We start from the raw sequence: 14,568 nt of genomic DNA, 5'->3' as shown, positions 1-14,568 counted from the left end.
CCACACTAGAACATGGGAACAAACAAAAGTGAAGTACAAAAATATTCTACATAATGGTAATTTTTTTGTTATATTATAGTTATCTTTTATAAAAGACACTGTTAAATAAATGGTTGGCTGTTTATAAAAGCAACCAAGAAAAAGGCTGAGCAAAAAAAAAAAAAGAAGAAAAGATCTTAGTAGCCTACACTGTAAAATAATTTTTGCTGCATTAAATTAAGGCTGTATAGTCATTTCAACTGTTAAATCTTGAGTAATGATGAATTGCTTTGACTTGTGAAAGTGAAAACTAATAAACTTATATTAATGTAAAAATATTTGTCCAGAGTGTAGTTCATATAATGACATTGTGTTTTCCTCTTTTGTGCACTTTTACATAATACACCAACACTTGTATCTGTTCCCAAGAAAGTGGTGGCTGAAATATGTGCAGTAAGTGGACATTTTTTTTTTAACTTTCCAAAGGAAAGAAAGTATAAGACTTTGTAATGTCCATTTGTTTCCATTGCACTGGACAGTGAATAAACCCTCTCAGATAACTGTCATATGGAGGAACTAGCCTACCTGCAAGTGCATAAATAACTTTACTTAATTTATACTTGTATGCTTTATGGCAGCAATATAAGTTGCAGGATTCCACATCTACAGAAAGGTCTACAGAAGAGTCAGCACAGACAGAGGAGACATAGGCCTACAGGTGGGCAGTGTATAGCCAACTTTTCCTTTTTATTTGTTGCATGAGGCATGTGTCTAATATCTCTTGTTGCAGGCACTTGAACACTGGCTTTTCTTTACAAAGAACAATTGAAATAAAACTCAAGGAACTAAGTATATTTGTCTTTTATTAAACTTTTCATTATATTATAATGAACTTTTTTTTTTTTTTTTTTTTGGGGCAATGTTGTGTAATATGGCACATGCAGCAATGTCACAGGCCCTGTCAGGTGTGCAAACCTCAGACTTATCAGACACTGAAATCTTCCCTTTAGTTAGCCAAAGTTCATTTCATTGTGTGCCCTTGTCCTGGCTACTGCATTGTAACTGGTTTGGGTCAGGGAATGGGGTCATAAAACACCTGTCTGCAGGCAGGAACATGTCATAATCACCTATGAAGAAATGCAGTTCTGTTAGGATCAGCATAAGTGTATGTAATACAGTGAGCTTGATATTTAATTGTGGAACTTTCCTTACCACTTTCAAATAATGTGCATAAATGTGAATCTCTGAAAATTCTTAAGTCATGCACAGATCCTGGCCATTTTGCTTTCACATTTGTGATATGGAAGATTTTAGTCAACTGACTTTTTTTATTTGATATAATATTATTAATCTGGAATATTAAGACTCCCAATAGTAACTGGGCTGCACATTTACATTGTGAACCCCCTTTCTGTTCACATAATCCCCTTCATTGAGGCCTTGATGGCAGTCTATGGAAGCCTATAGTCTATGGTACCAATCACGTTAGTGAAGCCTGAGTGACATACTGTAATCGGCATGGTCATGATTGCATGATCTTCATAAAAAATGATAGCCAAAAAAAAAAAAAAAAAAAAAAACTGCTTTAAAAAACTGCTTTACAACATTGGGTCTTAAAAACCTAAAACTGTTTTTTAAACCTAAAAGCGCCAGGTAAACTCCGAATGACACGACAGACAGCACTTTCCATCAAGTTCTCTGCTCCAATAGTGTAAAGGAAAGAGCCACTCGCAAATAATCATAGGGCAATGCAAACAGTTTGTGCTGTAGTTAAAGCCCGACTCGAAAATAATGTGCGTTTCCAACAAATTAATAATGTAAACGACAATCTCACGAGTCACGAGAAAAAAAATTCAATCTCAGAAAGTGCACTATCGCGCTGCGCTGGACTTCCCGTATCAGCTCCGCTTATGAAGCCACAATCTAATCCTGTTTACATGAAATAAGCCTGCTCCCGAGCAGGTTCAAGTTTGCGCACCTGTTGCTATGACAGCAAGTCCAGGATGAGCGTCGAAGAACCAAACAATCCAAGATCATGCCAAATCGTCAACAATCAAATCCAGCTAACTGAGTTAGCGACGTACGAAGAACGAGCCCAGGGTTACATAGATAGCCCAAGAAATGAAAACACATAGGTACAAGGACAAGCAGAGGCAAAGTGTGGGCGTGAGTGTGGCGGGTTAGTAGGACGGAGAGGTATGGAGGGGCAAGGTTGTTAAGTGCTTTGTATGTGTGGAGAAGTATTTTGAAGTTGATCCTGTGTTTGACTGGGAGCCAGTGGAGGTTGTAGAGGACAGGGGTGATATGATTACGGCGGCGGGTGGAGGTGAGAAGGCGGCCAGCTGAGTTCTGTACATATTGAAGTTTATCGATGATTTTGTTTGGTAGTCCGTAAAGAATGCTGTTGCAATAGTCCAATCTGGAGGTGATAAGGGCATGGATGAGTGTTTTAGCCGCAATGGTAGACAGAGAGGGACGGAGCCGTGCAATGTTACGAAGGTGAAAAGAAGGCAATTTTGGTGACTTCACACTTAGAGGTGGTGAAGGAGTTGGAGATTGTGTCCATGGGTTTCAGAAGTTTGTTGATTGTGAAGAAGAGTGTCTTGGGACTGTTGGAGCCGGATTGGATGACAGAGGAGTAGTGGGAGGAGCGGGCAGAGTTGAGGGCGTCTTTGTATTGTTGTCTGTGAAGTTTGTAGGCTTCCAGGTGGACAGTAAGACCGGTTTTATTGGTGAGTCGTTCCAGTTGTCGGCATTTGGCTTTGAGGAGGTGGACTTGGTTAGTGTACCAAGGGGCGGTAGATAGTTGCAATGACCAGGGGTTTGATGTGTAATAGGCACCAGATTAGTTGGGTTTGCTGTACGGCTATTGAAGGCCGACACATATCACTGAGAGCTGGTTTCAGTTGCTTTTGGTTCACCTCGAGCAGATGGGGGAGGGTGTGGGCCCTGGCGTTGTGGCAGAGGCCGAATAGCTCTCACAGGAGGAGGGCGAGGGCGAGCTGGGGCCGCAGGGTTTGGTGTTTGCGAGGCCTGATGTTTTTTGGTTGATATCTGAGGGCTCACAGCAAAAGAGTGGGATAGTTTGGTTCCAGCATACACCAGTTCTTCCATTTTCTCTGAGAAGCACAGAAGTGGAGATGCTGGAGAGAGGGATAATGTGTCTGGTGTTATCGGAGGCTGTGATATGTTGTCCTGGTTTTTCCTGGCTGTTTTCCAGGAGGTCGTCCTTGGGTGCTGAATAGCAAACAGACAAGCCAACAATTCTTTCACAGGAACTTCTGGGAGGAATTCCGACATGACATGCAGCTCTGACATTCCTCTTTATGTCTTATTCTGTGACCTGAAACAAACAAACAAAAAAGGTTACAGTCATAGATTACAATTAGAAGAAAACATTTTTTAAATCTTTCAAATGAAAAGTGAATATAATCTTCAAAATCATTTGTAGCTGATCTTAGGCTCATTACCTTAAACCATTCATGTTCAAGGATTTTCCTCAAATAAATCCTTTGTCTTGGGCTTATCTTCAGGAGGGATCGAATCAGGAGGCAGCATTCTGTGCAGAACGATAGAAGTGAGTCAGATTATTACCTTAAACTTTACAAACATACTGTCTTTGTATTAAGCTGTAAGGTTCGACTATCCTATAAAGTACGGTCAGAAAAAAAAAAAAGAAGAAAAAAAAGCTTGTATTATCCAATACAGTATCTATCTTCTATACAGGCACTTGGCTCAGGTGTTACTTTTTCGTAATTTCTTTGTTTTGTATGATTTAAATTACAGTTGGTCTTCTTTGTTGTGATGAATGCCATCTTACCGTTTGACAAGCCAGGATCAGACCAGGCGTCTTCATCAATCATTTGCCTGTCTCTTGGTTCTGGATAGCGTCCACACACCAACAGGAACAAGAGCACTCCCAGAGACCACACAGTAGCTGGTTTCCCGTGGTACTTGTCCTCTGTGTAGTACTCAGGTGGGCAGTAGAGTCGAGTGCCTGCAGAAAAAAGGTTTGTCTGATGGGTAAGTACCATAGCATGAAATACCATAACATGTGGTCAAAACACCTGGTGTTTTTAATTTAAAAAAATGCTGCCTCAAATGTGAGATATGGTTTAATATGATACCAATTGAACTAGTCACTAGAACCTAAGTCCCAAACTACAGGTTTGATTCATAATTCATACCACAGAATCTTTCATAGCCAGCTTCCTGCAGGAGATCTCCGCACCCGAAGTCAATCAGTTTGACCTCAAGGGTTTCTGTGTTGATCAGCAGGTTCTCCAGCTTAACATCACGGTGAAACACTCCACGGCGACAGGACATATGAGCAGCCATCGTTGCCTGCGCCATGATAAACCGCGCTGTGTCCTCATCTAGGATGCCTTTGTGACGTTTCCAAAAATGCCGCAGATCTTCACAGGGTGAGGGACGCTCCAAGACCATGATATATTGGTCAGGCTGGTCCTGCCAGTCCAGCAGCTCAATGATCTCTGAAACTTTGGGGCCCCTATTAGCAAGGATTAATAGGCCGACCTCTAATGGCAATTGTCCGGGATGACCAGGCTGGAAGAAAGATCATTGTTATATGAAGGGGTTGTCATTATGTTTTTCATATTTTAATTTGAAAACAACATAGTGAGTGTAGCCTACTTACAATGTAGATGTACTTCATGTTCTGCGGCTTTCTGGCAATTTTCACTGCCACCTGATCAACCAAAAAAAAAAAGATGTTACATTTCTAACATGTCAAATGCCGTAAGTATAGTGGAAAAATACACACAAAAAGACTTGAAATGGATATAGTGAGACAACATAATTTGCTGGCTAAATATTGTAAGAAAATGACGATACCTCAAGACCATCCTCCAAGCGTTTCCCTTCATAAACAGAGCCGAATGATCCCTTACCGAGCATTCTTCCCATTTCATACCGGCTCAAAATGTTGTCTGCAAAAAGATGATTCATTTTAGTTGCATGGAAAGCAGTGAGTTTAATGCTTGAGGTCATGGCCGTAAACTCACCCTCAGTTGTCTCGTCCACTCTGTTGTTGTGACCTGGTGCTGGACTGACTGGACTGTGATGGACTGGAGCTGGAGGGGTTTGAACCTGCTGATCTTCAAGACCACCGGATAGAGCTTCCTGAAGACCATGATCCTCTGCAGCACAGGCACTGGACTGTAGACAATTTTGATCTAAAGGCAAGGAATATCAAACAAAATCATGTTTAAAAGCAATCAAAAAATAATTAGTCAAGTCAAGTCACCTTCTTTTATATAGTGCTTTTAACAATGTAGATTGTTTCAAAGCAGCTTTACAGTGATAATAGGAAATTAAAGTAGCAGAGATTGTTTTGGCTTCATAGCAGCTCTAGAATAAAGTTATTGTCCAGGTAAAGTTCGTTTTGATTGATTCACTTTCGTCGCAACAATCATTAGTTATTAACTTAGGGGCCGCTAACACGACACCGTTTTAACAGAAAACTCTTAAGTTCTCTCAGCGCAAACTTTAAAAGCGCGAACCTGTGAGAACGCTGACGGTGTGCACATGCGTATTACGAGTTTAGTCTATAGGTATGCGCGTTTGAATATATATGTGCGCAGGCGTATAGTCCTGCTTTACAAACCAAACTCTCAACAAACTACTTGTCTGGCCTTAAAATTTATGATACAAAATAAATGAATAAAGTTAATCAATTAAATAAATAAATAATAAAATTTAATTAATTAATTAATTATTAATTACATTAAATGGTATTAAATGAAAGTAATCAATTAAACACTGCATAGTCATATTATGGTGATTCTTCAGATACTACATGAATTCTTAAAAAAATAAAGTTCTGTTTAAATATTCAAGACATGTCCTGGAAAAAAATCATAACTTTGATCAAACTTTTGGATTTTGATATAGGTGTGAATTTGTAACATATGGTAATTAATGGCACTTCATCCAAGGGAACAGAAAAAATCCCTTAATTAATTAAGTTCCCATGATTGACACGTTTCCATTAATGGATACTCATATCTAGCTGAAAATGATGTAGACTTAATGATGTACAGAGCATTAATAAACAGAGCATTTACACATTGTCAACTGGTCATTGGATTTACCCTCAGCGTGTCTCTCACTAATGGCTGCAGTGGTCTGATCCTCCACTTTCTGACCCTGACCTGAGACACTCCAGTGAAGAGAGATATGCTCTCCACAACTCCAGTGAAGAGAGAGCAGATCTACAGAACTATCACTTTCCTCACTAACAGGCTGGTGATACACATAGAGCACATAGAAGAGATTTGACCTGGATTTCTTCCCATATCACAATAAACAAAGAACATTTAATACGAATGCACAAAAAGGTGTCAAAATCTATCAAGTATTAATATATTCAAATTCATTTGTAGCTTATTAGGGCCAATACCTCAAACCAATTCCGGAAAAGTGCAGGACTGTGGTGGACTGGAGATGGAGGGGTTTGAAGACAGTTTGGATCTAAAGCAGAGAATATCAAACAAAAGCATGTTTCAAACAAATAATTATAATTATTAAACATTGGATACTCATATTATGGCTATTCTTCTGTTAAAATGTTTTATTTTTTCAACAATCCTTGTTTAAATATTCATGACATGTCTTGGAATAAATAAATAAAAATCTGATTATTGGCTTGATCAAACTTCAGTTGTGTTTTGATATAATATGGTGTGGTCATATCTGGTCATTAATGACACTCCAGTGATATTCTCCAATGGTCATTTGACTTACCCTCAGCTCTTCTCTCATCTATCGGTGCAGTAACGTTATTCTGGTCTGAGATGATGCCGCTCCAACGAAGCTTCACAGAACTATCCATCCTCCTCCTCTTTCTCATCGGCATCTCAATTTCGGTGCTGAATAATCTGGACAGAGAAACAAACTCACAAAACAGAGGTGTTAAATGTCCAGGAATAATCTCGGTGTGTGTCCGGGTCGGGCCTTGCATCCTCCTTCAAACTGCAATCAAAACAATACAAATACAATACAAAATGCAATACAATACAATAAAATACTATGCTCCTCAGAAATATCCCTCCCCGCAACAAATAAATAAATAAACAAACTCCAAACTCCCTCTAAAATAAGAAAAGAACAATACAATTAACGTTAACGAGTCCTCAGAAATAATGTGAACTTTAAAAAACTTATAAAACGATGTAACGTTAGATGATATATCCGATCTCCTTCAAGAATACAAGTCTCCTCTCTGAAATCCTCCAAACAGCTTCAAAATCGCAAGATCAGCACAGAAAGATTCGGCAAAAGTCTCTGAATTCGCTTCTCAACCAGCAGACAGCGAACAAAGTATTTGCGAGTCAGAAAGAATTCATGGGACGCGTCACCATAGCAACTAAAATTCGAATCCGTCATATGCAGGCACGCGCATCCGAAGTCGCCCGCGTGAGCAGAGCGCGTGAGCGCACATCGAATCTGCAAGCAAACCGAATCTGTTCATGCAGGACTGAATGTAATTATTAAATATAAATAACCATTAACAAGTGATATAATAATGTATCATTACTGTTTAGCTACAAAATGGAAGTTTAAAATTCAACTGTTAAAGCATGAAATAAGGTACCATGAAATGAATCAGTGAATTTGAGTTTGATGAGGCTATATTATCAGTAGCCTAATAAAATAATCATAAAAAAAAAATGTAATCGTTAAAAAAAAAGTATCAGACATTTATGTCAATTCGATTCAGCGATGAATACTAATGTTGTCCACCAGAGGGAGCCACAGGGATAACAAATACTTTAAGATCACGTTAATATTAATTAAGTTATAATACTAACTTTGTTTTAAATGGTTGATATAAAAACGTTTAGATTTTTCGATTTATTCAGATATACAGAAAAAGAAATATATAATGAACATGTAATATAGTGCAAAAAGTTATTTTCTAGAGTTATTTTTTCTAATTGTCTAATGAGTTAATTATAATTTTTTACAATTATCAGAGAGGGGCACAATACATTTTGAGACAAAAGGGGGCAGGGGCTTGCATTCTATGCATTATGCATTCTAATTGTATCAACGTCTTTGTGAAACAATGTGAAACGCAAAGCCCTTTTTTGTTTGTTAAAAACCACGGATTTGATTTTTGTGTTTTTCAAGAAACCCATTCCACGCAGGATGATGCTACATTTTGGAGGTCCCAGTGGGGCAATGATATCTGGATGTCTCACGGTCCAGAGCGATCGGTGTCGCCATTTCGAAAAATAAGTTTGCTGGTGAAATACTACACCTTGACAGTGACCCCAAGGGTCATTTCTTTTGTTAGTGGTTTTACTTGGCTAGACCACCACAGTTCTTTTAAATGTGTATGGGTATAATCCTTCTAAGGAAAATACCACCTTAATTGATATGATTAGCGATAATATACAGTACTGGATAAATAAATACCCCAATGCTGGTATTATTTTGGGTAGGGATTATAATATGGTTAAATAGTGATTTAGATAGGTTTCCTTCCAGAGCTGCTTCTGTAAGTCCAATTATGGATGCATTTATGATGTGATTTAATGTTGTTGACATATGGAGAGAAACATATCCACAGCTGAGACTCTATACCTGGAGCAGCAAGGACCACTCTAAGCAGTCTCGAATAGATTATTGGCTTATTTCCCAAAACCTAGCAAACAGTTGTAAATCAGTCAGCATTCACGCCACGCCTCTTACAGACCACAGTGCTGTCTCTCTTAAGGTTAGTCTCTCAGCATCCCTTGATTTCAGATCAACTCTTTCTTATTGGAAACTGAACAATTCTCTTCTCCTGTATAAAGATGTTAAAAAGAATATTACATTATTGATTGAGCAATATTGGAAATGAGAATTAGCGTTAGATTCATATTGTTGCCAGTGGGAGCTGTTGAAGTTTGAAATCGGTAAATATTTCGGAAAATTTGCTAGTAACTTAGCCAAACTTAAAAGAGCAGAAGAAAATAAGGTGGTGTCTAAAATTTCAATACTTTTTCTTCTAAACCCCCAGAGCTGCTTTCTGAATCTGATAAGCTTGAGTATGCTGAACTGCAATGTAAATTAGATGAGCTGTACGCTTATAGCACAGGGTGCTTATATAAGATCTAGACAAAAATGGACAGAGGAAGGAGAATGTAACACAGCAAATATTTTTCAGATTAGAAAAGAGTTGTTTAAAAACCTCATTAATTGAATCTTTAAATATTGATGGGACAGTGACTAATAACCCTCAAGAAATTGCACATTTCTGTGCTGACTTTTACTGTAATCTTTAGCATCAAAATTATTCTGAAGAGGCAGCTTGTACTTTTCTTGAATCTGTTAAAAATTGCACGACTATTTTGGGTAATGATAGAAACCTCTGCGATAGTGAAATTACTTTATTAGAAGTTAATAACTCAATTATAGAACTTAAAAACAATAAATCACCCGGAACCTGCGGGCTTATCGAGTTCTACAAAATGTTCTACTTCTAAAGAATGATCACCTTTTTTACTTAAGGTCTTTGAAGAAAGCATTCAGAATGAGACTCTCCCCCCAACTCTCACTGAAGGTTTAATTACTTTAATCCCGAAACCCAGAAGAACGATTTACTTTTAACTGACAATTGGCGTCCTGTATCTCTGCTCGACAATGATTAAACCCGGTTAAATAAAAGGGAATTAAGTTTAATTTATTCACAATTTATTAACATCTTATTTCCCTAATAAAGGTTGAAAAGTGAAGTATAAAAGTGATTTAAGAAAAAAAAAGGTGTAGGGGCGTCACCACTTTTGAATAAGAAACAATATCAAGACTATAAAACTCCTCAAAAAACGCGCACACACTCAAACCTGACTGCACATCACATTTTTGACTTTATTGATTCTGCTTCCCTTTTATTTTATTGCTCCGGAGTCGCATATCAGTCACAAAATGCGCCACGGGGAAGAAAAAAACATCTATAGCCTAAGTCGCACTGGACTAAGTCGCATTTTTTTTAAAATTTATTTCACAAAAAATAATTATTAAAAAAAATTTAGAGACAGTTCTCCGTTACGGACGTGAGCGCTCTAAAGCGGCACTAAAATAATGTTTTAAAACTTTCACAGAGACCTCAAACTGAAAGCACAAAGCCTGTCTTTAAATTTAATTTCGTTTTGTATTAATTGTATCTTAATTTGAATCGATGTTTCATCAACAAATTGTCTGGATTTAATAAGAAGTAGCCTAAATATAGGCTATTAGAAAATAAATAATCAGGATACGGAGGCGCTGGCGAACCTGGAGCTCGTCTCATAATGAAACTCAGCGTAGGCCTATAAGGTAGCCTATTGCCTCACAGACCTGAGACATTTGGATAGCTTGAAATGTCTACTTTTAAGCAGAACAATTCAAAACGAAAGAAAACAGACTGCGCTGCTTATGTAATTCGTATGAAATGTGCATTTCTCTCTGGCGCTGCGAAGATCGCGAGTCGTCAACTTCATCTGTCTAGCCGACACTGACATAAAAAAATAAATGTTTTATTTGTAAACAATTAAAATGTCTCCTGCTATATTTTACATATTTGCCTGTTCCTTACAAAACACTGACAGTGGGGTTTTTTAAGGTTTTGTAAGGTTTTTTTTTTTTGAGCAGCTGCGGGCAAATTCTTTCGACACACACACACACACACACACACACACACACACACACACACAATATTACGTAACACTCTGCGCTTATGTTTTAAAAAGATAATTTAACATATAGGCTAAATAACAATTTTTAAATAGCCCACTTAAAGTGTTTATTACAAATAAATGACTAAATGCTAAAAATTTATACATTTTAATGAACAAACATATGCGTTGCATTTACAATTCTGTGAAAACAGCACCCCCACTTCCCGCGGCCCTGCCTCAAACGCTCATGTTTTGGGGTCGACAGCTTATGAAAACTTATTTCTGGGTTTCTTAGCTTGTTTGCTGTACACCTTGTCACATAGCAGCTTTTAGGCATTATTCTGTCTTTTGTTAGAAGCACGAAATGACAAGGAGACAGCCTCTCGCAATGCAAAGTCAATGGAGACGGTTGCACTGTTCCCCCGCCCCGGTGGGCGTGGTCTTCAGATTATGACGCGTTGCGCGCTGTCTCTATTCCTTGTTCAATTTAGTTCACCATTATTGTTGGTCACATGCGCCTGTGTGAGAGAGAAAAAAATATTAAGTTCCCTTTCAGGATTGACTTGACAAATACGATGACTGAGAAGAAACTGATCAGTACTTTGCAGAACTAGAACTCTTGATGGTGTAACGTTATGGTTACCCAGAGCCAAATTTGATTGATATTGAGGTCCTTATTCATTTAAACAGCTGTGGTATTTTTAGAGAAAAGACACTTCGTTTATTTATTTATTTATTTTTGTTTTTTATTTCATTTCATTTTGACATTGAAATGACCGGTCTGTGTATTTTTTTGGAGTGAGAGAAGAGTGCACTCGAGGAAAAATGTTCATGGTTGAACATTTTTTCACTTTATATCAAATTACATTCCAGTTCAAATCTAACTCTTGTCTGTCTGTTGTTTCTCAACACAACCCGCTACTTCCTTTACGAACTTTAAATCCTCTGCTAAATCTATTTGTACCTACAGCAATTCATTTAATAATTAATTATCAAATTCTGTAGACGCCTGTTACATAGCTCTAATTTTTGCTAAAAGACTCAAATCGGCTATGAGACTCATACTATGAACTAGTAGTTCTGTAATAGATGAGAGACAGTCTGGTTTTATGAATAAAAAACAAATAGTTAATAATATAAGATTGGTTCTTGATTTATTCGATTATTTTTTTAGATTTCTATTAGCCGTTTGATTCTTTAGAGCACAATTTATTATGAAGTCATTACATAGATTTGGTTTTGGAGATATGTTTTGCGAAGTTATTAAAACCCTTTACAATAATAGAAGCTGTTGGATTAAATTAAAGAATGGCACTTCCCCAAGGTTTAGTTTATCTAGAGGAGTCAGACAAAGGGTGTCCCATTTCTCCCTATTTATTTCTACTTTGTGTGCAGCAACTCTCCACGTTTATCTGTGAAAGCAGTATTTAGGGTATCCGTAGCTATATAGCAGATCGAGAAATTATTATATTAGCCAATTAGCAGATGACACTATACCTTATTTTTAAGAGATGCTTCCCAAATCCCTATAGTAATTGATTATATAAAACTGTTCTCTAAAGCTTCAGGACTTAATTTAAACATAAATAAATGTGACTTAATGTCTATTAAAGATTGCACTGCACCCTCTTTCTATAATATTCCAGTTAGATCTAAAGTTACATATTTAGGCATCGTGATCACTAAAAATCAAGATAGTAGATAATAGTACATTGAACTTTGACCCTGTTATAATAAAAGCCCAAAGAAGATGTAATGCATGGTTGCATTTGGCAAAACAAAATACATTATGTTAAGAAGTAAATTATGTTCAAATCAATTTTCTTGATTTCTCATCTCTGAACAACACTTTCAAAATGAATTGGATTAGACAGTTTTTGTGTAATCCAAATTCAATTTGGGATTTTATCCCTAATTACTTCTTTTCCAAATTAGGTGGTCTCCCTTTCCTATTGATCTGTAATTATAATATTGCTAGAATCCCTTACAACTTATCTAAGTTCCATAAGCAAGCATTACTTGCGTGGTCTTTCATTTTTAAGCACAACTTTTCCCCTCACCGGTACTTTATTTGGAACAACTGGGAAATTGTATATAAGAATGTCTTTGTTTTTTTTTAGTAATTGGTTTGAGAAACAAATTTTGACTGTTTCTCAGTTATTAAATTCAGAAGGTGTTACTTTAAATTATGAAGAATTTTTACGTAAATTCAATTTCCAAGTAACTCCCAAGGAATTTCCCATTGTAATGGACGCTGTTCCTAAAGGAGTTGTTATGCTTCTAAGAGAGTCCGTTAGATCATCTAACACTTTACCTATTTCTTTAGACCCATTTGAACTCCCAGTAGGAAAACTGTGCTTTTTGTCACATCCTTCATCACGTATTATTATAGAATTAGATCTCTCTTTCAAAAGGAGCTTGTAACAATTCCATATATGTCGTCATATTGGATGAATTTGGTTGACCATATTGATTGGGAAAAAAGTATGGACTCTGCCTTTGAAATACATAACTAACAAGGTTAGAGAAATTTCATTCAGATTATTGCACAAATCTTACCCTTTTTTGAAAAGGTTTAAGTCAGATATAGACACAAGTTGTTCTTTCTGTGGCGCCCCTGATGAAACTGCTCCTCATATCTTCTGGGATTGTCCTCTCAAACAACTATTTTGGGACGAATTTTCTCATTTTATCAACTGCAATGTGCTTCCGGATTTCTCTTTTGTTTTTTTAAGGATGTAATGTTTTGCTTCTTTAATATACAAAAAGCTAAAATTAAGGAATATTTTATTATGAATCTATTATTGCTCCTTACTAAATTTCATATTCACCACTGTAAATTCTCTCTTCAAAATCCTTTACTCATTGTTTTTAGAAGAGAGGTCCAACAGTACATCCAAAATATTTCATCAGCCAAGAATCTTAAAGCTCTTAAGACAATAACCTTGTTTCAACTTTTTAATTTATTTCATTAAAGTTTTCTGTTCAGTTCTTCTATATAATAGATCCATGTATAAATGATGGATTTTAGTATCATTTAATGTAACTTCTACATTTTTGCTATGTAGGCTACTTGTATTTTTGATTCCTTGGCATTAAATAGAAATAAAAATAAGGTGGATAGAGGACCTGCCCCTCCTGAAGAATACAGAATTTTTAACATATAAAGATAAGAGTGTTTGGAAAATGCTGAGGTGCAATAGGTGATTATCTACAAACATTTTTTTTTTTTTTTATGCTGGTTGAAAGTCTCCTCATATCCTGATAGCAATCACAATGTTAAGCGGTCTAACACACATACCATTTCTCAAAATCAGGTACGCCAATATGGTTTATATAAAATATTAATTATTGAACAATAATAGTTAATTATGCAAGAATACAAAGTTTGTAGATGAGCAAGGCAAGGCAAGTTTATTTACATGGAACATTTCATACACTATGGCAATTCAAAGTGCTTTAGAGAGGAATAAAAATAATCAAAAAATAAAAGTAAGGAACATTCAAACAGTTATTCAAAAGCTTTACATAGAAAGGAATTAATCACACTATAGCAATTCATAGCGCTTTGCATAGAAAAATAAAAGCAGGGGAAACAGTTATAAAAGGAATTAAAAGAGATAAGTGATACCGTTATAAAATGAATTAAGAGTAAAATGAATTAAAATAGTAAATACACTTCTCATCTGGCAAAACACCGGTGTATCTTATTTTGACTCTGAGATTTCCCCATGACGGTCAGTGTTCTTCTGTGGATTTTCATATACCGTGGATTATCTGAGCCCACCAGATTAGTAATCTGTACCAACCATCAGATATGCTTGGTGTTAAAGATATAGCCTTCATAAATAGTACACTAGTGTTCTCATTTAAGCATCCTTCAATGGCAGGAGAGATCAATATATCAAAGGAAATACAGATATGA

At 36.6% G+C, this 14,568-nt stretch overlaps 1 protein-coding gene across 1 annotated transcript; it reads right to left on the bottom strand.

The window, feature by feature from the left end:
- Positions 1–3,248: 3,248 nt before the first annotated feature.
- Positions 3,249–6,459, bottom strand: LOC309512852 (serine/threonine-protein kinase pim-3-like; the record flags this gene model as incomplete). Its single annotated transcript, XM_082188574.1, has 8 exons — positions 6,401–6,459; positions 6,093–6,243; positions 5,004–5,174; positions 4,834–4,928; positions 4,637–4,687; positions 4,167–4,545; positions 3,800–3,976; positions 3,249–3,322 (listed from the first exon to the last, which is right to left on the bottom strand). Exons 4-8 carry the CDS (start codon positions 4,903–4,905, stop codon positions 3,249–3,251), a joined length of 753 nt encoding a protein of 250 aa, XP_082044700.1. The 5' UTR covers positions 4,906–4,928; positions 5,004–5,174; positions 6,093–6,243; positions 6,401–6,459.
- Positions 6,460–14,568: the final 8,109 nt, after the last annotated feature.

Source organism: Leuciscus leuciscus (genome assembly GCF_965113295.1).
Source record: "Leuciscus leuciscus genome assembly, chromosome: 13".
Taxonomy (NCBI): domain Eukaryota; kingdom Metazoa; phylum Chordata; class Actinopteri; order Cypriniformes; family Leuciscidae; genus Leuciscus; species Leuciscus leuciscus.
Note: the sequence above shows the minus strand (reverse complement) of the source record. Positions and strands in the feature narration are given on the sequence as shown.